The 25,975-nt window shown below is 32.1% G+C and overlaps 1 protein-coding gene and 1 pseudogene across 1 annotated transcript in view; both read right to left on the bottom strand.

Moving 5' to 3' along the window:
* The window catches only part of LOC127561959 (cytochrome b5 reductase 4), an 89,301-nt gene that overhangs the window by 31,505 nt on the left and 31,821 nt on the right, over positions 1 to 25,975 (bottom strand). The window contains exons 7-10 of the mRNA XM_051997336.1: positions 23,236 to 23,293; positions 19,670 to 19,763; positions 17,615 to 17,647; positions 15,946 to 16,068 (exon numbers count right to left, since the gene is read on the bottom strand). Of these exons, the coding sequence (XP_051853296.1) occupies positions 15,946 to 16,068; positions 17,615 to 17,647; positions 19,670 to 19,763; positions 23,236 to 23,293 (308 nt within the window). The remainder of the gene's footprint in view (positions 1 to 15,945; positions 16,069 to 17,614; positions 17,648 to 19,669; positions 19,764 to 23,235; positions 23,294 to 25,975) is intronic.
* Positions 1,677 to 11,200, bottom strand: LOC127559238 (profilin-1-like; annotated as a pseudogene).

Below are 25,975 nucleotides of genomic sequence, written 5' to 3'. Positions count from 1 at the left end.
GTAGATAGATTTAACCAAAGGTTTTGAATAAGTATCCCATATTATTCTTGTGGATAAAATAGAGAGATATGGGTTGGATAAAATAGAGAGATATGGGTTATATAATATAAACAGATAGATTCAGAACAGATTGGATGGCCAAAGAATATTTGTTAATGGTCTCTATTTGATTCTGTGATATTTAACATGTTAATCAATGACTGATAAAAGCATAGAAAGTATATACTCATCAAATCTGCAACTGAAAAACCTGGGAATAACAGTTGGGAATACAGGATATCAGAGGCAGGTTCCTAAAAGATTGAGAAAGGCTAGAACATTGAGCTGAATCCCTACTAAGAGTATCTACTAAGATATACTTTAATTGGAGATAAATATAAAGTGTTAGTCTTGGATATTAAAAAAAAATCAATTCCATAAATATAAGATGGAGAGATATATATACAGCAGTTGCTCAAAAAGGGTCTGAGGTTTTAGTGGACTGTAAGCTCAGAGTCAGCATAAGACAGCTAAAAAGTTAAAGCAATCTTGTCCTGCAAGGGGAGGATAGCATATAGCTTTTAGAAATAGCGAAGTATTAATCTCACTGTCTTCTGTATTTATCAGGTCTCTCTGGAATATTATTTTTAATTCTGGAAATCAGGGTTTAAGAGGACATTGTTAAGCTAGAGAATGCCAAAGGATTTCATGACATACGAGGACAGATGGAAAACACAGGGCATTTTTAGCCCAGGAAAAAGATGACTTGATTGGGGTGGGATGAAGGTGGAGAGTGTTGGAGTAGGGGGGAATGACATCTATGTTAAAGTATTTGAAAGGTTATCATAGAGATGAAGGGGTAGATTTGTTCAGTTTGACCTCAGAGGACAAAACTAGGTGCAATGAAATGGATGTCATAAAAAGGCCAATTTATTTGATATCAGGGCAAATTTGTTTTTAACAATTAGAACTGTTTCAGAAACAGAATGCCTTTTTTTTTAAGGGGTATTATTTGATTCCTTCTCCAGTAAGAAATAGAATGACCATTTATCAGTAATTTTCATAGGGATGCCTTTAGGTATGAGCTGAGGTATCAAACGGGGGGCTGCAGGTCACAAAACTCTGAACTGGGGCTCAAACAGAAACTAGGAAATGTTTAATAAAATAAATAAAAATATAGTACACAAATACTGTTAATTTGATGTTTTCCAAGTCAGCATATCACAGGCAAGGACTTCTTTCTATTTGAGTTTAACATCACTACTTTAGACAATTCTTAAATTTCAGAGAAAATGACAACCTACATTAGTGAAAAAAGTTTCTATCCTAAGATTTCAAATCACATGCTTGAATCACTGGAGGGAAAAAGATAACTATTACCTCCAACTAAGTAAACATATGAAAAATAGAGGCTGAAAGATATGAAATGCAGAGTTCATTATGAAAATTAAAAGAACATAACTATTTTCATTCATAAGCCATCTATTTGGCAAAAACAGTTATATCAGATTAATAATACTTCTCTATTCCAATAGAGCATCTCACATAAAACTAATTAAAAGGATGTCAAAAGAACAAATTCAAACTATAGTATATTATATTCTAGTTCTGCCTTTAATATTTAAAATTGCAGGATATTTAAAAAGATATTAAAGTGATATTCTAGCCCTAAGTTAAAATATCCATACTTTGCCACTTGACATCTCTTTATTTATGAGTTAAAATAGCATTAGATCACTGAAATTTACTTAAAATCCAAAGAACTAAACTTAAGCCAGGAAATTCAATCAAATCTTTCCCTATCCAAATCTATCCACCAGTTAGGAGTCACAATGGATAAAGCACTGAGTCTAGAATCAAAAAGACATGAGTTCATATTTGGTCTGGGCAAGTCACTTAAATCTGTTTGTCTCAGTTTCCTCAATTGTAAAAAAGGGACAAAAACAGCACCTATCTCTTAGGGTTGTTGTGAGAGTCAAATGAGATAATAATTGTAAAGTTCTTAGTACAGTACTGGACACATAGTAAGGCCTGTAGAAATGCTAAATATTTTTACTAACTTTAAATAGTTTTGTTTTAAAACAGACTTCCCACCTAATGCCAATGTATCTATAATTACATGATCAATTCAACAGGTATTAAGCACCTACTATATGTGCAATAATTTAGCACAGATGGTATAAACATAATTCTAATGTGTAGTGATATTTATAAATCCCAAGGTAAAACTCTGAACTAATTATGGTTGTAAATATCCATTTGTGCCCATCTTTAAAAACAAAGATCCTGATCCAAGTCTGGATCCACTTAAAAGAACTCTGAAAGTGCAGATAAATTCAGCAGTTGATTAATAGCTTGTTCTATTTCTTTTTCTATAAAAGGACTATTTAAGTTATATATTTCCTCTTCTGCTAATCTGGGAAATCTATATTTTTGTAAGTATTCCTCCATTTCTCTTAGATTATCAAATTTGTTGACATAGTTGGGCAAAATAATTCCTAATTATTGCTCTAATTTCTTTTTCATTGATAGAAAGTTCTCCCTTTTCATTTTTGATATGAACAATTTGTTTTTCTTTTTTCCTTTTACAAATCTAATTAATTAAAGAATTATCTATTTTGTTGGGTTTTTAAATAAAACCAACCCTTACTCTTGTTTATTAATTCAATAGTTTTCTTACTTTCAATTTTATTAATCTCCCTTTTTATTTTCAGAATTTCAAATTTGGTATGTAACTGGGGTTTTTAATTTGTTCTTTTTCTAGGTTTTTTAATTGCAAGCCCAATTTATTGATCTTCTCTTTCGCTATTTTAGGCAAGGAAGCATCTAAAGAGATATAAAACTTCCCCTAAGAACTGCTTTAGCTACATCCCATAGATTTGGTATGTGGTCTCATTTTGTCATTCTTTTGGATGAAATTATTAATTGTGCCTATCTATGATTTGCTGTTTCACCCATTCATTCTTTAGGATTAGATTATTTAGTTTCCAATTAATTTTTGGTCTACTTTCCCCTGGCTTTTTATTGCATGTAATTTTTATTGTTTCATTATCTGAAAAAATTGCATTTACTATTTCTGCCCTTCTGTTCTTGATTTTAAGGCTTTTTATGTCCTAATACATGGTCAATTTTTGTATAGGTTCCATGTATTACTGAAAAAAAAGTATATTCCTTTTTGTCTCCATTCAATTCTTCTAACTTTTCTAGAATTCTATTTACTTCCTTAATTTCTTTCTTATTTATTTTAAGAAATCACTCATATAAAGGAAACATTATTTGGGAAACATTTGGGGTTTTCTTACATAAGAGCCAACTAATTGATATTACTGATTAAAACTTGTGAATGTTAATGTCACTAAAGAAGCAAAATTTCAATAAATAATGAAAAAAAAAAATCTAAGCCATCCCCCTATAATTCCGAACAGTGCAATAATGATACTCATTGACTTTTGATGTAGAAAATTTACTTATATGAATACTAAGCTGATAAAAATAAATTCAGGAAAAAGAAAAATACACTCATAGGTATAATTCCACTGCAATTGTCTAGCCATTTCAGGAGTCAGGGATTCCGCACATTTCCTTTCTATATAATTTTCTAAATCCTTCCATTTGTCTAAATTAATATCTTTTTTTCATTCCTAAAGAAAAAGTTCTTGTTGTTCTGTGTCCTAATTAGGGAAGTACACCTTCAAGAAACATCCAATAAAACAAAAGAGTGGCCCCAGAGTTCTTTCAAATGTAATTTTATTATCTCAAACAACAAATATTAATAACTATTCTTTGTAACTCTCCGCTGATTCCTTAATATTTTCAATGATAAATGTAAGCTAAGGGAATCATTACATCTATATTCATTAAAAATATATTACTACCCATCTCTCTTATCAACTTGCTCTAAGATAACCTTTTCTAACCACTATTCTTAGGTACTCAATCTTCACCACAGCTAACTTTTGACCTATTTATAAACTTCTTCCTTTACCTAATATCTTTTTTTTATGTCTTCTTGGAAGTCTCTCCCAAAACATCTTAGTCCAACCAATCAAGTCCAAGCAACCATTGAAACTAAATATGTACGGAGCCTAAAATAATATGGCCAGGACACAAAAAACTAAGCAATATGAAAAATAAATACCATACATGTGTGAAATGATATGTACAACTCCTGTGCTTCATTGAGATCCACAAACTATCAAGAGGGCTAAAGGAAAATCCTTAGAATGCTTATTGGGCCCACTGTGAAGAATTTATGTAAGGTATGATCAAGAATGATATGAGATGAAAAGATATATTATGAATGGGTTGTAATTTGCAGAGTTGAAAAGGATTTTTCTCAAAAACAAAAACAGATTCACTAATGTATCAAAAATATAAACAGGAACAACTAGATAAGATAGTTATATACATTTAGAATCTCTAACAGCTGAGACAGAGTGTGAGTTATTTAATACCAAAAAAAAAAAAATTCAGAAAGTTTACAAAAATTTTCCCCAATTTCCTATTCTAAAACTATGCTGTAGGAAAAGTTGTTTTTTAAAAATTATTTGACAATAAAACTTACTATTCTACTCCCCCAAATTTTCCCATCAACACACCAGGGGAATCTTGTGTTTTAGGGAAATAAAGCAAATCAAGGGTACCCCAAGTATGGTTTTTTGGCAAGAAAGAAGATGTAAGGGATTTGGGGAAAGGATCCAAAACAATGAGTGTACAGGGTAAGAACAGAAGTAGGGAAGAGGATATTGGGGAAGAAAGGATCAAAAGAGGAGGGAGAGAATTCTGGGAATATCAAAGGTGGGAAGCCATTTCATAACATTTATTGATCAACCTTCACCTTGAACACCTTCCTTTCCCCACAATGGGATTGATTTCTTGACAGTCAGAGTAACAGTGAGACTGAAGGTAGATAGTACTCTAGGCATGAAGATCCATGGTAAACTCCCAACCTTGTAGCAGCGAATACCTCAGTAATCAACATTACTGTGTTTTTGCAGTTTCAGTCCATTTATGAAGAAACTTGACTGGTTCTTTCCAACCAATATGCCTACCTCTCACAACATAATATTGATGAAGGTTTTCCCAGGTGGAGCAGAAGAAAGAGTGAGTCTATGGTTGCATCCTGATAGGTTCCGTCCACCATGAGGTTGTCGATGTAGGCATTCCAGTGGACCACAGTGCTGGGCTGTCTGGCTCTGTTGCTGCTGCGGGCAGGGGGTGGCAGAGAGTTCGGGGCATGCGCTGCTGTCTGGGCTCGCGGCTCCGTGCTCTCTGCTGCCCTCGGCTCCGCTTCAGAGATGTTTAAAACACTTGAGAACAAACTGTTTTCAAGTACTTTAAAAGCATGCAATTACATAATAAAAAATTAATGCCAATTACAATGGTGAGGATCACAACTCATCCTTGTTTTCTCATTCTAGTTCTTATCTTTATCGTTCAAAAAACAAAACAAAACAAAACAAACCTCCAGAACATCTACCTAATATATTTGATATCTTCTTCTAAGTCTTTTAATATGACTTAGAAACCAGAGTAACACTCAAGAGTGTTGTTGGTTAATCCTGTATTTACTAATAAATCAGCTTAATGATCTACCACTTATATATGAATTTGGAAAAATATGTATGAGTTTAAAAATATATTGTTGGATCTTTGCTAGAAGTTTATGATGCCTATTTAAAGTAAAGTCTTGGTGGGAATATTTTAGATTCATACATATATATATGGGACCTGAAAAACCCTTAGAGTGATCTATCCTAAATCTCTACTTTTAGCCACTGGTGGTATTCCCTGGTAAGGACAAGCCAGCCAACTAAAGGATATCAGGCAGTAAATTCAGAGGGTGAAGGATCTGTACCTAAATCAACAGAGAACCAGTAGTTTCTATTTCTATCTATGTAGAAAGCTAGTAGGAAAGGTTGGGAAGATTATTTGAAGGGACTGGTCTAAGTGGGGAAAATAGTAGAAAGAAGTATGTTCCCATTATAGATTTAAAGAATGCCTACACTTCAGTCTAGAAATTTAATATCTATTAGGCATACCTTCCTCATTTCATTAAATAGTTTCATGACAACAAAGAGAAGTTCACTCCACAGAAACAACATATATCTACACCCATCTGATCATCACACCATTTCAGGTCATCACCTGGATTATTGCAGTAGTAGAAAACAGTGAGATACTAACTGACCTTTATGATTCATACTCTCCTCTCTCCATTTTATTCTCCACACAACTGCAAAAGTAATATTTCTAAAGCACAGGCCTAATCACACCATTCCTCTGCTCAAGAAGCTCCAGTTGCTCCTACCAGTTTCTAGGATAAGATATAAACTCCTCTCCTTGGCATTTACAACTTCTTCCAATCTGGTTCCAACCTCTCATTGTAAGCAAACTCAATATTACTCATTTCTAAGTCCTCTACATTTCAGCCAAGCTGGTCTAATGGCTACTCCATGTATATAATACTCCATCTCCTCATCCATGTTCTCTGTACAGACTATCCCTCCTCATGTCACAGATGTATTCATTCCTCAATGATGCCTCTTAAAATGACCACTTTCTTATGTGAGTTCATCTCTTAACACCATTTCCTACATAAGACCTTATCCTTATCCTTCTAATTGCTAGTACTCTCCTCATCAGAAATTATTTCTTATATAATTAATGTTTACTTATTTGTGCTCATGGCATTTCCTCTCAATAGAATTAAGTTCCTTGAAGGCAGAGACTTTATTTTTGTCTTTGTATATCCCCAGTGTCTAATATAGTGCCTGGTATGTTAACAAGCACTTAAAAAATGTTTGTTGAAGGAATGCTATTAGTAGAAAAGTACAATGGTCAAGAAAATATCATATGGGACCATCCTTATAAATCCAGCAGTAAAAAGTCAATGAATAGGTATAAAAAAACCTTTCTTTTAAAACACTTTAAAATATAGATTTTTCACAAATTCTGTCTACCTTTCCCCCAATTAGTCAAAATCAATAAGGTTTTACTATTCTTATGTAATCAGCTCTTATGGAATAGAACCCAATACAATCAACATGGAAAAAACATTCAAAGAATACTAAGAATGTAGAGAAATACCAGTTTTCTACACTGACAAAATCACAGAAACTGAGGAGACTTCCCCAAATTTCTGCATAGAATATAACCAACATTTATTAAGCAACTCCTATGTGCAAGACCCTGGGTTAGAACCTGAAGATACAAACAAACAAACAAACAAAAGTTCCTCAAGAAGCCTACAATCTATTGGGGAATACAATCTATTAAGAGGACATTAAGAACAGGGAAAGTTCCAAAGAAGATAACATTTCAGTTGAATCCTAAAGGAAAATGAGGATTTTAAGGGCGGAAATAACAATGATTTGCATTCTAGGGAGAGGGTACATGAAGTCATGGAGACAAGAGATGAATATACTGAGTTCACAGAACAGCTAGGCTAGGTCCGATTTGGTAATAAGAAGGTCTGAAGGACAGTACTGGGAAGTAAAATTAGAAAAATATATTGAAGTCGTATTGTGATGAAGGACTTTGTGTTTTATGCTAGAGACAATAGTAGAGACTTCTAAATAGGGAAATGACATGGCAAGCCAAACTTTGGGAAGATTTATTTGGCAGTCATACATGAAAAGAAAACAGGAGGGGCCAATAATTGTCTTGATGTTACAATGGTCTAAATGAAAGGCAATGAAGGCCTTAAAATTAGGGAAGGTGGGAGTCATGTGAGTAGTGAAACAAAGAAAGATATATGAGATTTTGTGAAAGCAGAATTGACATGAATCTAAAGAAACAGAAAATTTAATTCCAGCTTTAAAGATTCTATTTAACTGGGACTTTAATAGTCAATATAAAATTTGTAATTAATATTATTGTGGTATTACAATGATAAAGAAATTATAGAGCTTGCACTTTCTGATACATGGCATTATATTAGTATCTATAATCTACATTTATCTGTCCTATAATCAAATTTATAAATTTTTAAATCAAGGAAAAAGTACTTCTGATGACAAAACTATAGAATAGATCAAAGGTGCCTTATTCAATCTTTTGACTAAAAATTTTTTTAAGAACTAGTACATAACTATTACTATAAACATTTTTAACCATCTTAATCATTCTCAATAATTATAAAACCATAATCAAAAATTCTCAAGACAACTTTAGCTACTGCAAATTGACATGGCATACTAGATTAATTTAGAACAAAAGGTATAGAACCTCAAAGGAAACATGAAACAGAGAGATAAATGCAACTGTAGCATTACTAAACCCAAAATAATATCATAAAACAGTAGTCATCAGAACAATTTATTATAAAGCTAACAAACAGAAACGTATTAATGGAAGCATCTAAGGAAGAAAGAAATAGAAAACAGTAGTTCAGTCTCTAATAAATTCAGTGATAGATTACTGAAATAACTCTCTTTTTGACAAAAAACTTCTGGAGAAAGTGGAAATAAATTTGGCAGAAATCAAGTTTCTTAAAAAGCTAATATTTTACATAATATATCAAAATATGCTCAAAATGGATTAGCAACTTTAATAAAAAAAGATGACATCATAAACAAATAGAAGTACCTTTCAAAATGATAGTTTGAAGGAGAAACCTTACTCACACTAGGGACAAAGAAAATTATAAAAGACAAAACAGATAATTTAAATTTTGTACATAACAATGAAGATAGAGAATAAGAAGATAAACTGTTGAATGTAGAAAAGACATTGCAACAAGTATCACAGCTCAAAGTCTGGTATCCAAAATATAAAATAAACTAATACAAATATGTAATATAGAGAACCATTTCCAATAGATAAGAAATTTAAGAATATAAACAAACAAGTTTTCAATTAATCAGCAAACATTTATAAATTGCTTATTTGCCAGATATTGGTGCACTGAAGATAGAAGCACAAAAGTGAAAAGATATTACAAGTTCACAAATAAGAAATACAAGACATGAAGAAGTACAAACTACAAATGACTATAAGAAAACATGTCCCTAATAATAAAGAAAAATACAAATTAAAACAATTCTGAGGTTTCACTTCACACTGCAAAGACACAAAAATGACAAAAGATAGATATGGTCCATAATGGATGGGCATCAAGAAAACAAATACTCTTTTGGTAGAACTGTAAATTGGTCTTTTCAAACTATGGCCTTGGAATTCATCCCACTACTAGGTATATGACTCAAGGAGATCAAAACAGAAACAAAAGTACATAACACATGAAAATATTAATAATAATACTATTAGTAGTATGAAAGAACTAGAAATAAACTAGGGGCTCTCAATTGGGGAGCTGTTGAAAAAATTATCAAAAAATATTTTTATGCAGTAATAAATATCAGACATGAGAAACAAAATTGGAAAGGTCTATATAACCTAATGTACAAAGAACATCAGGGAATAACTATAACAATGAAAATTAAACGATTAATAAATGGAAGACAAAGTTTAGGAGAAAGGAAAAACTATGGATGGTTCAGAAAAATAGATAACAAAATGTACCTTCCTTCATCAGAAGTAGAGGGTAATTAAGCCCAACAGTCATATCTATATAACATACATATATATGTATATTTATATGCATGAGACAATATTGTCAAGATATAGTCAGTGTATATGGTTTTATTTAAATTTTATTTATTATTATTATTTTTTACAAAGGAAGGGGTCAGTGGGAATGAAAAGGGCAGCAGGGAAAAGCAGCTCATCTCAGAATATTATCTCTAAGATATAATAAAAGGCAACAACAACAACAGCATGGAGTAGAAGGAAGCATGCTGAATTTGGGGGTAGAAAATCACAGATCAATTCCCAATTCAGACCCTTACCAAATGGATGACATTAGGCCTTATTTGTAAAAGGAGAGGGTATTAGACTAGAGTACTCTCCATATATTTGACAAATGTTAATTAACCAGAGAAAAACATTGCTTTTCCTAAGAACTTGAAAATAGTTAAATAGTGAGAGAGATCCAGACTCACATTTTGTTTTTGTATCTTTCCTTTCATCTGTCTCCAGAAACTTATCCAGGCAAATCTTAAAAACCAAGATAATGAAAAGAAGAAAACCAAAGGTTCCCATTAATGTAGTCTGGCAAACAGCTTCTAAAAGTTATTAGGTCCATAAATTCATATTTGTCTACAAAATGGGCACTGATTCTACTACATTTTCAAACACTATCTCTTCACTATCTTGCCTTGCCTTCTTATGGTCTTTATTATATAAACTAAGATGACAGAAATGAAAACATTAAAAAAACACCATATATATCTTCCTTTTCTATTTTAAAATAGCTTCCAAAATGTGTTTAATTTATATGTTGTATATAAAATGAGACATTTTATCAGTTACTGGCTCCAAAATGAAATTTTGGATTCAGTCCAACTTTCCACCACAGAAACAAGCAAACCAACAGGTCACAACCCCTTCCTCCCTTCGATAAAATCCAATGGCTCCCTATTCCCTTTAGGACCAAAAACAAAAATAACTCTTGTCTACCAAAGCCCTTCATAAATCAGGTTCCTGCCCCATTCCACTATCTTTCCAGTCTTCTTACACATTACTCCTCAATATATTTATATAATCTTCAATACAATGACATTGTCCCACTTCCTCAACAAGACTCTTCATCTCTCAGCTCTGGGCATTTTCTCTGGCTAAACTCCATGTCTAGAATGCTTTCCCTTTTCATCTCCTCTTACTAGTTTCCTTGGTATCCTTCAAGTTCTAATTAAAATGCCATCTTCTATAAGAAGCCTTTCCCAACCCTTCCTAATTGTAACATCTTTTCTCTTTTAATTATTTTATATTTTCCCTACATATAGCTTGTTTGATACTATTGGTTTGCTTATTATCTTGACCATTCAGAGTGCAAGCTTAAATCCCCAGTACTAAGCACAGTGTTTTGCAAGGAAAGTAAGCACTTAATATTGATTGACTTTACAAATGAGCAACAATACCAATCCTTTAAGAGGGACATTTAAATTTATGCAGTGCTAGAATTAGCAAGTCACTCTGGTATGTTTGCCAAGAAAATACCAAAATAGGATTATAGAGTTGGACAAGAATGAAATGACAAAACAACAAAAAAGACTCAATAGGTAACTGTCAAATATAGAGAATACAAAGTTGCCACAAAACTGTTAAGATCAGATTTTTCCAATTATTAAAGAGATTTACCAATGTCCACTGCAGTCATTGTATACATAGCAGCAGGTGCTTAGGAGCTGCTAAGTACTGACAGGCTTCTGGAATCTGACTTTTTTGTTCAAGCTTTTTTTTTTTTTTTTTGTCCCATTTGACTTCTTAGATGCAATTAAGAGTTAATTGGTGGAGCAGATAGGTGGTGCAGTGGATAGAGCACCAGTCCTGAATTCAAGAGGACCTGAGTTCAAATCTGAACCTCAGACACTTAATACTTCCTAACTATGTGATCCTGGGCAAATCACTAAGCCCCAAATGCCTCAGCAATAAGTAAATAAGTAAATAAAAAGAGTTAATTGGAACACTGCATCTTACACCATCTATCAGCTTGTGTGCCTTATCCTGGCTCTCCTCACGGAGATAAAAATGGAAGAAAGCAGATTGCTAAAAGACCTTACAGTTCCTTCTGCAGAAGATGAAAGGTACATATCTATGTGCTGGATGAAAACAAAAACTTTATGAGACCCAGTGATGGACAATATTGTTTTCTTTATCTTTGTAACACAAAAGAAATACTTTAGATCTCAAACATTATTATACTATTATAGGCAAAAATTATAATGAATAAGAAGGGCAAAAATGAAATAATCACAAACAAGTGCAATGAAACTAAAACCAGTAGATCTGTTCATCTGTTTGTAGTCAAGGTTGTTCAGGCCAGATTGGGTATGCAAGTCTATTGCAAAGTCTATGAGCAATTGTGAATAGTGCATTGGTAATTATGTTTTTACTTATACGTGCTACAAAGGGGAGAGAGGGAGGAAAAAAGGGGAGAGAGGGAGGGAGGGAAAGGAGGAGGGGGAAAGAGAGGGGGGGAGAGAGAGAGAGAGAGAGAGAGAGAGAGAGAGAGAGAGAGAGAGAATTGTAGAAGAGAGAGAGAGATGGAAAGAGGGAGGGAAAAGAAGAAAGGGGGAACGGGGTGGGGAAGAGGGAGAGACAGAGAGAGATGCAGAGAGACAAAAAGAGGCGAGGGAGAGGGGAAGACAAGGTAAGAGGTAGAGGAAAGGAAAGGGAGAAAAGGAAAGAGGGAGAGACAAAAAGGGAGGAAAAGTAGGAAGGTAGGGGAGAGGGACAAGGAAAGAGAAGGGAGGAGGGAAAGGAAGAAAAGGAGGGCCAGGGAGAGAGGGAGAAAGTATGGGGAGGGAGAGAAAAGGGAAAAAATTACAGTAGGTTTTTAGTTTGGCCATTTCAGATTCTATTCCCTCCCTATAAGCTTTATGACAGAGGAAGCCAAATTACTGTCATTCATGTAAGATTATCTTGAGAGAAACAATTTCTGCACATGCCTTAAGAAGTAATTGTATTAAAAAACAAACAAGTCTGCTCAGGAGTGCATTTAAGTCTCGGAACACTTAAATTAAAAAAATAGGAGTAAGAAGCAGTCAGTAGGCTGATAACACAAAAAATTTTTAAATGAGTTTTTTAACTGAGTAAAGCACAGAGGATATGACAATGGAAGAAATGAAGATTCTTAGTCACAGGAAGGCCCTAATTAAAAGAAGTGCCACAAAAATATTATAAATCTCTAGCAGACTTTCTGGAGGAAAAAATTCTTCAGATGTTATCAAAAGAAAGTTCAGTCAAGGCCAGTAAAATATGCATGAATGACTGCATTTATAAAAAAAAAAGTAAATAATAACTATAACAAATGAACATATTCAGTTTTGGGATACCCCTCCTTGTTAACCTAAAAATAAAGTAATTAGTTCAAATGAAAGTCATACAACTAACTTAGGACTCCAGAAAAAAGTCATCATAGGGAGTAAGAGTTTAAGGACAGGATCTTAGTAAGTTTATTTAAGAGTGATTGACACCTGTGAAGGTTGTTTTGAGGATCAAATAAGATAACAGAAGTAAAGGATTTTTATAAGCCTAAAAACAATAAATTAGTTACCATTACTAGCATCATTATTATAACTATTAGGTATTTTATTCAACAGAGGTTGAACAGTTGGGTGAGGGTGGCGGTGGGAGAGGGGATTCTTAAATGTCTTAAAGTTCCTTATTTAAAATTATTTTCATTGGGTCCAAACTTGTTATTTATAATTTTATAACTCACTTTTTATTACTTTGTGATTGATATTCTTTTAATTATCATTGTTCTAGTCACTGTATAAACTGTTACTGGCTCTGATACGTTATTTTGCATTTGTAAGGTTTTTTTTTATACCTATCTATATTCAACATGCTCATTATTTCTTAAAATAGAATATCTATGATTACATGCATGTACCATAATTTGTTTAATCACTCCCCAACTGATGGATATCTATGTTTGTTTATTTGGTATCACAAAAATCAATGTTATAAGTATTTTTGGTGTATATGGAGCTTTTTGGTTTATGAATAACTTCAACAGTCTATATCTAGAAAAATAATAAGTAGATCAAAAAGTATAGATATTTTAGTCACTTTTATTTCAATAATTCTAAACTATCTTCAAAAATGGTTGTAGTAATTTGTAGTTCCATCAATAATGCACTAATGTGTTTTTTTTCCATACTCCCTCCCATACAACTCTCATCTCTTGTCATCTTGTCAATATGCTGGGTATTAAAATCTCAGATTCCTTTTCTTATTGATGATTTGCATCAATCTTTTATTTTATTATTCTTTTTAAGAGTTTGCAATTTTTCTTTTCTTTTTTTTGGGGGGGGCGGGGGATTTGCAAGGCAACTGGGGTTAAGTGACTTTCCCAAGATCACACAATTATACATGTTAAGTATCTGAGGCTGGATTTGAAATCAGGTCCACCTGACTCCTGGGCTGGTAATCTATCTACTGTGCCATCTAGCTGCCCCATGTAATTTTTCTTTTAAGAAACATTTGTTCTCCAATTGATAAATGGTCAAAGGATATGAATAGATAATTTTCAGATGAAGAAATTGAAACTATTTCAAGCCATATGAAAAGATGCTCCAAATCATTATTAATCAGAGAAATGCAAATTAAGACAACTCTGAGATACCACTACACACCTCTCAGATTGGCTAAGATGACAGGAAAAGATAATGCTGAATGTTGGAGGGGATGTGGGAAAACTGGGACACTGATACATTGTTGGTGGAATTGTGAATGCATCCAACCACTCTGGAAAGTAATTTGGAACTGTGTCCAAAAAGTTATCAAACTGTGCATACCCTTTGATCCAGCAGTGTTACTATTGAGCTTATATCCCAAAGAGATCTTAAAGAAGGGAAAGGAATGTGGGAATTTATCATAGAATATAGTGTAAGATGACTTAAGACTAACCTTAAAAAAAAAAAACTATTATATTTCTTCATGTCTCTTTTCCTTTCGCTTCTGCTAAAAGAAAAACTGTCTAAATCTTTTATTATTCTTCCCTGAACTTTCCCAAATCTCAAACTACTATGACTCTTTATTCCTAACTCATCTGCTCTTTTCTTCATACCTTTATTTTTATTACTCTTTCTAGTTAGAATGTCCTTATTTCTCTCTCTGCTGAACCTCATCCCTCAACTTTTTAAATCATCACTAAAAATTCACTTAGCAAGAAGTCTCCAGTGAATAATTTAACTATACGTTCATTTAGTGCTCAACCAAAAGTATTTATGTATTCCATTTGAATCATATTAAGATATAAATATTAATCAATTTATGCATATGTGGTTTACCTGGCACTAGAATAAGCTCCTACTGGGCATATTATACCAAACATACTTAACAAATACTTAATCAACATTACTGTCTGACCTTTTCCCCTTTAATTTGGGAGGAAAAAATAAAACACTGCTTTTAAAATTGTTATTTAGCTCTTTTATAAAAACACAATAAATCTTTAATTATTTGCTACACAATTTAACCATAGTTGAACAAGTTGCTAGTAACAATGAGTAATCTCATTTTCCAATTAAATTCACATTTTTTGCATGCTTTTTTTTGACAAGAACATTCTGTTAACTAAAAACTTTTATTAGCAAAGCCTGGATTAAACTATTTTTACAAAATTCAGTAAGTAACAAAAGTCTACTAAGTCAGATGAACCAAAAGATTCATTCCTATCAAATTATGTGCAAAACAAGAGTTTAGGTCATGTATAGCAGATTGCTCCCTTTCAATTTAATTCAAATTTGTTCAATAAGCATAATTAACTAACTACTAATTGCTAAGTGCTATAGGTATAGAGACAAAGATGAAAACAATTTCAACTACCTTCAAGTAGCTTTCAATCTACTTGGTGAAGCATGTACACAGATAAGAAAATAAATATGAAATAATTTGGGGAGGAATGCTACTAATTGAAGGAAAACAAAAAATGAACACATGGAGGAGATATCATTTGAGCTAAACCTTGAAAACCAAATTAGAGATTCCAGGAAATGGAGGTGGAGGAGAGAAATTCCAGAAATAGAAAAAAAAAAATCTGTGTAAAACATGAAAGCAAAAAATGGAATGTTGCCTATATGCAATAAATAAAAATTTTGTTTCTGTACAGATAGTATAAAGTAGTAGCTAGGTACTATAGAGACAAGACCAATTGTTTTCACCTGCTTACTATTGGAAGCTCAGAAATAGACAAAACCATTATAAGAAACAAAGTTTAATAAGACAGTTTTCCCCTTCTTGACTCACTAAATATAGATACAAGGATATTCTGAATATTCATACAAAACTTCAGCAATTCCAGCACTAACCCAGCAGTGCTATGTTTTTTATAAATTTTGTTACTGACATAAATATAAGTTGTATCAGGACAGAATTCAAAATACAACATTATACCTGTTTCTCTGTGTGTAGTAAATGAATTATGATTCTCCAGAGGATGTCCAAGATACTTCCAAGAAACATTATCTTTTTTCTTCAGAACAATTTCTACTTTACCCGTTTTTTCTGCAACACGCACTAAAAATAAATTCCATTAGTATTCAAAACTGGAATTATACTTTATATTAGCCTAGCAAAAGTCAGCTCTTTAAAAAAAATAAACCAGTAAATTCCAAATTTATTCATGTCACAAACATGACATAGTTCATGGTAAAAATAAGAACAAATGTAAACTAATTATGTTTTTAACAAAATTGCTTCTGGCTCATTGCTTCTAAAAGACCGTACCCCAAATTGTTTGAAAGGGATCAAATTTATCAGCTAGATTTCCAGATCTGCATTCTAGCAGGGTCAATCTTTACTTTGAGGCCCTAACAATTCTGTCTAAGTTTCAAGCATGTCCAAAACAAATTCTGTCCCAGGAACATCCTCAATTTTTTGATGCTCAGAAGAAACATCTCCATTTTTCTGGCTTCAAAAGAAAAAAGACTCTTTTGCTGAAAGTAGGTAAGTTTTAGTTGATCAATGGATCAAAGATCTAGAGGTGGAAGGGACTGTGGATATAAGGTTACAATCTGCAGTTTTATCCTTATCTCTAATGATCTCAGGGGTTCATTATTATCCATAACTTTGTGACTTCTCAGAAAACTGAGATGTGGTTTGATTCTCAAGGCCTAGTTCATTTTCCTTTTTATACCCAATCCATTCCCTAAACAATCAGTACAAAAATAAACAGTATAAAATAAAATGTCAAATAATTAACAAAGCTAAACAATCAGGCCTAAACATAATGTAGCAGTGAGCATTTGATGGTTCTACAATAAATTTAATTATCTCCTTTTTAATATCGCTTGTGTTTACATGGGTACATATGGAAAAATTGAAGATAAACGGGGTAGGCAGATACAGAATCTAATTATGTGAAGAAAAAGAAAGAAGTGGTTTTGTTGGTAATTATAAGTGGATTAAATGAGTCTGAAAGGTAGCTAAAATTTCCTTGAAAATATTTTTTTTAAATGTCAAGCATTTTGGGGCATATATATTCTATTCATTACAACAAAGTATTTTCCATAGTTACAGAATTATTATAGGTTTCATACCTATAATATGATGTCAATTTGTTATCTTATAACCTAAAACTAAAAAGTCCACACCAGGTATGGATATACAGACATGTATATAAATCTGAATATTCTTGATTTAACATGGTTTAAATTAATCATTATTAGCATTAAATATGTAAATGTACAAACTTAAACATGTATTTGCTCTAGTAAAAATGATAGCAACCCCAAGAAAGATAAGGAAAAAAATAATAGAAAGAAGGAAGTGAAAAGAAAAGGATAAAGAAAAGTAAAAGGATGGGGAGGGAGGGAAGACATGAAACAAAAAAGAAAGATTGATATAAGAAAGAAGAAGAAAAGGAAAAAAAGAGGGAAAAACTAGAGAAACAAAAACAGAAGTAGATGAGGAAGAGAATAATGTAACTCAAATCTGAATGTCTCAAGATCTGATGATTTAAACAGTTTAGAATAATAATATATTTTAGTACTTATATATAAAAAATTTAAGTGATAAAATTATTGAATATAATTAGGGAAAACATTTTATTTTATAAACTTACCAGTAATGTCCTCTTGAATTTCATGGCTCAACTCTACAACAGAAATATCTAATTTAGTTTTCACTTCCATAAACCAAACTTTCTTTTAAGACACTGAATTTATAAGTACTAAAAGAGGTGATTTTCATTTTACATTTTAGTAATATAATATGCTCCAATTATCTTAAGTGACAAATGACTCGGAGAGGCAAAAAAATAAGAATTCTGTTCAATCAAAATGAAAAGCAAAACCAATATTTTTTTAGTATGTCAAAAAAGATAATATTTTCATTTACCATTTTCCACAAATTAAAGAGCAAACTCTGAATTTTCTACAAGTGAATTATAATCCAAAGCTGCTTCCTCACCATTGTCCAGGGTAATTGTAGACCATGGAATAAATGAAGAATGAGTCAGGACCAAAAACAGAGGACTAAATGCTTTTAAGCATGTATAAATTTGCTGTCCAAATATATGTATTGAATAATTTCAATTTCTTTTCAATAATCTAAAATCAAGCCTACTTCACTAGCATGAAGAAGTGAGACTTTATTTTTTCAGAATTTTAGAACTTCTGATTTAATAACAACAATTTTTATGCCCTTTTTTGTAGTTATGGTAAGTGAATTTTCAGCTCTATAAATTAGCTAGAACATATCTCATGCATAAAAGATATAGGAAAAAAATAATTCCATAATGAAAACAAGTTCAATGCTAATGACTAACATATTCTGATACTACAACTGGGCACAAGAGATAAGCAAACTTTCTTCTGAAAGACACAGCCCATCTGGCTTTACATTAACATAGAAAAACAGAGAGAAAAAAAGAAAACTAGATCAGATGCATTTTCTGGATGAGAAGTTTAAGTTCAAGGCTGCCTGAACTGTTCCTTTTAACCCTATGGGTACTTAAAAAAAAAAAAAAAAGATTAACTCAGACCAAGTGCCAGGCTGAAGACACTTCTTTAACAGAGTAAGGTGTAGTCAGCATGATGCTAAGTCAGCAGAGACATCTTAGAGCTTCGGCCATGTTCTGCAAAAGTAAAATGCAATATTCTGTAACTATGAATAGATGCTAAATGTACCATTTCTAAGACTTCTCTAAGAAACTGAAATAATAAGGGCATTTTTCTACAAGGGGTGTGTGTGTGTGTGTGTGTGTGTGTGTGTGTGTGTGTGTGTGTGTGTCCTATTGTTGGCTTCTAATTTAATTGTATGCTACTTGTTACTCTCACAAATAACTATACTTTCATTTTCATTTGAGAAAATGGTGATAAATTAAAGCCAGAAGCAAAACAGTTCTCAGATAAGAAAACTGTGGGATAAAGGAAAAATCCCATTTAGTAGATTAGCTTATTTCTGTCTCACTCATATTTTGTAATGGAGCAGAAGAGATAGAACAATGAAATGTCAGGATTTGGAGGAAGTGAGTTCAGTTGGAACACATGACAGACACCAATTTTCTGAGGATTTTAAGATTAAAAAAAAAAAACAACTGACTTTATTAATGTTGAACCAATAAATATTACTGATCTGGATTATACTTAATTTCTTCAATATAGAAAGCTAAAATTCTAACTTTATAAGCCCTACAGGTATAAGGGGAAAGTAGAAAAGAGAAAAAATTAAGATACTAAAATTTTAGAAATATCTAGAATGATAAACAACCAGAAGTCATAATTAATTTTTACTATAGTTGATTTTTATGACTTCATAATCAAATTCCATTTCATTTCCTTATAAGAATTATTTTAACACTACTACCATGCTAAATTTCTATTTATAAATTTAATTTTAAAATCAACTTAATTGTAATATTTAAAACAAACAGCAAAGTCAGTATATTGTGGTAAGAAAAACAAACAAACAAACCAGGCCTTAAGATTTGAATCTAGGGCCTAATTTGGACCCAAATTCTGCTATATACTAGCTGTAGAATCCTGGAGCTCATTTTACTGAACTTCGGTTTCCCCATTTATGAAATGGGGATAACCATACTTGCAAGACATATTTTTACAAAATTGTGCAAGAATTGAAATAACAATACTGTTTCATACAAAAAAAATACACTTACCAGTATGCAGAAGATAAGAATAATCCTTGATAACAATTTCTGCTCTAAAGCAACCATCTTGACAGTCAACTATTACAGACTCTGAATCCATATCCTTAGACAGAAAAAAAAATGTTAAAAGATGATACAATTTGAACTTTAAAAAATCTTCAATGCATGAACTTCTCCAATAAGTACAGGACAAAAACAAAAAGTACTGAAAGGCAAGAACCCTGTATTCTAGTCCTGGCACTGACAAACCAGGTTAGATACTGGATCTCTCTAGGTGTCAGTTCCCCTATCTGCAAATTAAGAAAAGTTAGAACTAGATTATCTCTAAAGTCCTTCCAACTCAGTTCTAATTCTAGTAATTTTTTTTCTTAAATAAAATTCATTTGATAGAACAATCATCCATTAAAGTCTATCTATAAAATTCCCATGTCCACATCATCTGAAGGCATCTTTAAGTTCTCAATGAGAAGGCTCAGAGCTCAAGCTCTGACAGTTGTTAACAAGCTGGAAAGGCTTCAAGTAGAGGACAAGGATCAACCTTGCCAAATTCAAAGAGATTGACCACAAGTCAAGTGAGAAAGGGGATTGGGAGAGGGGAGGTGATAGCAGGAAAGGGCAGTATCTTGTGAAAATCTGATAAGGAATAATTTGTGATCTGAGTTAGTGGAAGAACCCGCAACTAATGAAATTCAAAATTTGCTAGAACTCAAGAATTTAAGATTATTGACTTAATGTAAACAATTTATTCAAACTATTTAGATTAAATGCTAAGGAAGAGTGACAGCATACTAACTTATAAAAGTTCAAAAATAAAGAAAACATAAAGGGAAATCAACTTTTGGACTTAAAATCTCTTCAAGTTCACCAGGATGCAGTCTGATCTATCACAAACATTATTTGCTAGATCAGTCTTTTCCAAATTGCATTCTATTCTTCTAAACCTGAACTTTTCACCTGTTAACACTGAGCATTTACTAAGAAAATTGTAATGCAAGTTATAATTTTCCAGAGACAAGAGGAAGAAGAAATGCTCTTCTCTTCCCTAAGTATGATGAACAAGGATTAAAAAAAGAGAGAGAGAGAGATGAAACAAAGAATGGCAGTGAGGAGAGGCAATAAAAGTAAGGGAAGGGCAGAGGATTTTTTTGCCTCTGACTGCTGCAGAAACAGATTGTAATAAACTGTTGAAGGAGCTAGCAAAATCTGAATTGAGGTGAGAAACTGGTATAAAGTGGGGGCAAAGCAGAAGTAATGTAGCCTGCATATGTAATTTTTTTCCTTCCTCTTATTACTTTGGCATTGTCTATATTTTTAAAATAGGTCAATAAAGTTAAGGTAATTGCTGCCTACTGTTTTGCAGAAGCACTGAATAATGAAACCAGATTTCAGCCAAGAGGTAGGGATGGGGAAGGAAAAATTGAATAGACTAATTTGAAAGTGATTGTTTACATTTAATGTTTTGTTGTTTAAGGCTTCTTGACAGTATTTTTTAATAGACTGCTATTTTTACCCTAAAATTAACACTTGGTTTTTTGTATATAAACTTTTTACAAAATCTAAAATAATGGAGGTTATTTCCCTTGATTTTCTTAGTTGTTCAAACCCAAAGTATAATGTTAGCTACATTACCAGAAGAAATAAACAAATCCACCACTAAAAGCAGAGAACAAGAAAAAAAAAATACATTCCCTAGAGAATTCAAAAGTATTTTTAGAACTTGATCCAAATATGAAATAGTGAAAACTCATTAAATATGGAGTGTGAGCTAGACGATGTACAAAGGGTCAATAGTTTCTGTTCCAAAGAGGTCACAGAAGTAAAGTCAAATCTAATGATCAATGGAAGACTTGGTTGGGAAGATCTAATAAAATCCTTAACATTTCAACAAGAAAAGTTATTAAATTTTTTATGTGCTATAAGTATGTAAATATGTTTTAGTGAGGCAATCATTTCCCCAGTGACTGCAACAAGATTCTCAACCTGAATTTGTTGCACAACAAGATCCATGTAGTTTCACCCCATGTGGAGGGAGGATCAATAAGGCATCTAAATTTGAAAATCAAGGGTAGGCCTAGTTAACTATACAGAAATAAATTAAATACCTAATTAAGCAAACACAGAAAAAAACATAAAAGCCCTCCCAAAAACCAAGTTTCAAGAATACTGAAGCCAGAGTTTAGAATTTCCTTGACGAATTTAATGAAATTTTTCTTTTATTGGTATTTTAGGACCATTAATTACAAAAAGCAAAAAATAAGAAAAACAAGAGACAATTTAATCTGCAAAGGGTTTTGCTTAGTCAAAAGAACATAAACATAAACTATTTACAAAATACCATTAAGAAATACAGTGCTCACTTTGGCGGGTACTGTTATCTTTTCATTAAACTGATGACTATTGATTTATTAAAAACCAGCAAAAGTATTATGCACATTTTATTTCCCATAAACACAAAATAATCATATATCATTTAATCTAGGCTTATACAGTTTTAAAAGCTCTAAAAACAAAATGTCTTTAGAATTTCCTAGTTTTTATATACCAGTTTTTATGCACTGTATAGAAGTAAATTTAATATGTATCATTTGAACCATACTCTACTCCTTTGTTTTCTTCCCACCTTACCCTAGAAAATTTATATTGTAACTAGTGTCCAATTAATCTAGAAAGACAATATGGCATTGTGGACAATGCTGGATTTGGGAGACAAAAAAGATATTATTCAAGACTCAACCCCATGTTTTTAGGTAAATCAATTAAATTTTCAGAGCCTTAGGCAACTAAGAATACCAACTAAGTAAAAATGAGTTACAATCTCTATCAATTAATAAAATTCCCAATTAACAAAATCAAAGATTTTTTATCTAATATATATGTATAGATTATAATATATACACATATTTACACACACACACAATTAATAGACCTAAAGGCTATTAAGAAGAGGTGATAGAAGCAAATATATAGGTCCCTGCCACCCACACTGCATAGCTACTAGTAAAGGGCAGAATTGTAGATGATGGCAGGCAGGTCTTAGGTAAGACAAGACAGAATTCTTTCTGTAAAAGGATCAATTTTGTTATAAGACAGCATGTCATACTATATAGTCATGAATGACCAGAATGGTTGACTCACTTCTGTGATATAGGAGCACCAGATCTTTATTACTTCAGCTACCAGTATATATGTTTTAAGATATACAGCTCCCCAGAAGTTTGATGGCTGGAGAATAGAGGACATGGAAATGTACCGATGCTCAATCTATAGTCTACAAAGTTATCCAAGCCTTCAATGGAAGCAGGATTGTTGAGGAGTAAGGAAATAGTAATCCTCTGATATCCTGGTTTTCACTTCTCATAAGCCCAATTTATGATTTGGAAGTATGCTACTTCAAAGATAGCTAAAGATAGCTTTAATTAACAGACATTCTCATTTGTCCTGCAAACTATGCTAATAGTTTTTAGATTTTATGGGATTTTTTTTTATGTACAAATAAAATCTAAACAGAGGAAAAATACAAAACATTTCCTACTCTAGTTTTTTAGATTTTTCTCTGATTTCAAAGAAACATTTACCTTCTGTTTGGTATATATGACAATGGTGACTAAGGATTCTGTTTGGAACCAATCATAGCTGTAAAAAATTGTGAAGAAAAAAATGTTTAGCTCTCGTGATTTAAACAATCCTGTCCACAAGTATAAATTAAAATCATTAAATGTTTTCATATTTTTAGTTTTCAGGAAAACATACATCTTTTAAACCTTATATTCCACACAAAAACTGTCTCTTCACTTTATTACATGATATATTTAAATTATATTTTTTTAAATAAGATCTTAGACTTAACTGGATAACCACATCTTTTCACAATGAACAAATGTTAGAAATTTGAATAATATACTTCTGTCTGAGCAATCTGAATTAAGCTCTATTAGAAATTTTTGACACTCTCATAAAAAGTGGGACTCATTAAGATCTATTCCATCCCAAAAGTGATAATTAACAAATACCCATAAACAAAAAATCTGATAAGGGATTATCAACTCATAATCAACCCGTAACAAATGAATGCCTGAGTCCCAGAGAAAATGACTGACTTAAACATCAATGAATGTTAAAATAGTGAAATTTATTTTTCTGATCTTTACAACTACTTACCATTTGAAATGGACCCCTATTCTACTTAACACCTGTATGTTTATGGTACTCTAAGTAATACAGACCAAAAAAAAAAAAAAAAAAAGAAAGAAAGAAAGGGAATTGCTATAATATAGAGCAAGAGAGGGGGAGGGGCATGTTAGCATGTACCTGCATGTATTATATATAATGTATATAGAATGTGTGTGCGTGAGACAAAGACAGAGAGACAGAGGTCGAGAGAAAGAGAGGAAACAGAAGAAGGTAAAGAAGGATCAGAATAGATACTGTGCATTATTCACTAGTGGTCAAGCTAGGAAACAACTACGTTAAATCTTCAATATTTCTGGCAGTATTTTTATATATGAATTATAGTTTTTCTTCAAGGTTTAAATGATTTGTTGCCAGACTTTGGGAAGGAATAAACATTTTTTAGAAGAACTCTTCTGGAATTGTCTGAAAAACAGGTATAATCTTTTGAATATCTTCATTAAAAAATTTTTTAAGTTCTTTGTAAACTTTAAAATACTACAAAAAAAAAGGAATTAGCATCTTCAATATCATCATTCTCTGAAAACATATAGCCAAAAGACATTCAGTGCCAAATATAAGCAGAAGAGTAGGTAATCAGATTAAGTAATACCATTTTTGATAAAAGCACAAACAAGATATGATCAGACTGATATTTTTTCTGTGATTTATAAATTGACTCAGTAGACAATTCTAAAAGAGTTCAAAAAGTCTAGAGTAATGGCAGCAACAATGTAATCTAAAGTGATTACACTGAAGAATAATACTAATTTGGATTTTAAAATTCCAGTACATATGTTACCCTGAATATTTCTGTTACTTTGTAATCCAATTTCACAAATGTATTCTTGCCTAGAGAGCCTGGGAATCTATTTCCCAAGTGTTTAGCTATAGTCATTGGTTCATAACACTCAATAGACAAATGAAGTATTAATTTTTTGATTATTCTTGGATCTAAGAGAAACTTATCTGTCATAAATGGAAAAATTAACAAAGAATCCTTAACAATATCAGAAATGTTTCAGTTTGACTCCTTTCCCAATATTGGTTGACATTTATAAAGTATCTTTAAGATTTGCAAAGTATGTTATGTATATTTGATCTGGTAATATAGATATTATTATTAATAGTTTCAGAGGAGCTATGTAATTTGTCCATAATCCCTCAGGAAATACTTATCATAGGTAGGATTTGAACTCAAGTCACTCCAGATTTAAATCTAGAGCTCTTACCACTATTACTGCAGTGCTTGCTTTTAGATACCTGTCACACTTCCCATGAAGATAAAAATCTGTCCATGCTCCCAAAGTTGTAAGGAAACACTTCAACTCATAAAAGATAAAAATCATTTCCCACATTTTCAACATAAAACTAGTTCTACTATTGGGGAGGATGGAGGGGGGAGAGAAGGGAGACCAGAAACAAAGAAAACCCTCAAGCTTCAAAGCAAAATAAAACCTGGAAGGGTATTTAAATTAATGATGAAACCATTTATTATCTTTAATACTATCATTTAATCAAAAATTCAAGAGTACTAAAAAAGAAAAATCACTTATCTGATAGCCCGGTTTTCCATCATTCTCAATTTGTCCAAAATACCACATGACTAGTAATAAGCAAAAAGACATTTTCCTATCAAGAAAACCTTTCTACAAAGCAAATGCTCTTTATGCCACAATGGAGGTATGGAGTCCTCTAAGATTTTCCAGTCCTACACTTGAGCCAAATGTTTTAAAATTGCATCTAAATTAAAGTTATTAGCTGAAAAGACTCATTATATAGCCTTCCTAGAGTAGACAATAGCTTTAAAACAGATTAGAAACAGAAATATAGAGAAGTTTGGGAGGAAATGATGGCACCACCTTCAAAACTTCAATATGCATTCAAGAAAAAAATGTGTTAATTATATATTATGTGATGATTTTGTGCCAGATACCTCAGAGTTCTTAACAGATTAAGAGGAGAACATGATGTATATTTTGGCATGTGTCCTAGACTTTGGCAAAGTTGAATTTAAAGAGCTGAAAAGTAAGGATAGTAGGCTTTAATAGCTTATCCTTTTTTACAAGGGAAATCAGCTCTGATGACCAAAAAATAAATTAATATGATAAGGAAGAAAAGAAAGCATTAAATACAAAGTGGTTGAGT

The sequence above is a fragment of the Antechinus flavipes genome, chromosome 4 (genome assembly GCF_016432865.1).
Source record: "Antechinus flavipes isolate AdamAnt ecotype Samford, QLD, Australia chromosome 4, AdamAnt_v2, whole genome shotgun sequence".
Taxonomy (NCBI): Eukaryota; Metazoa; Chordata; class Mammalia; order Dasyuromorphia; family Dasyuridae; genus Antechinus; species Antechinus flavipes.
This window is presented reverse-complemented; position numbering and strand designations above follow the sequence as displayed.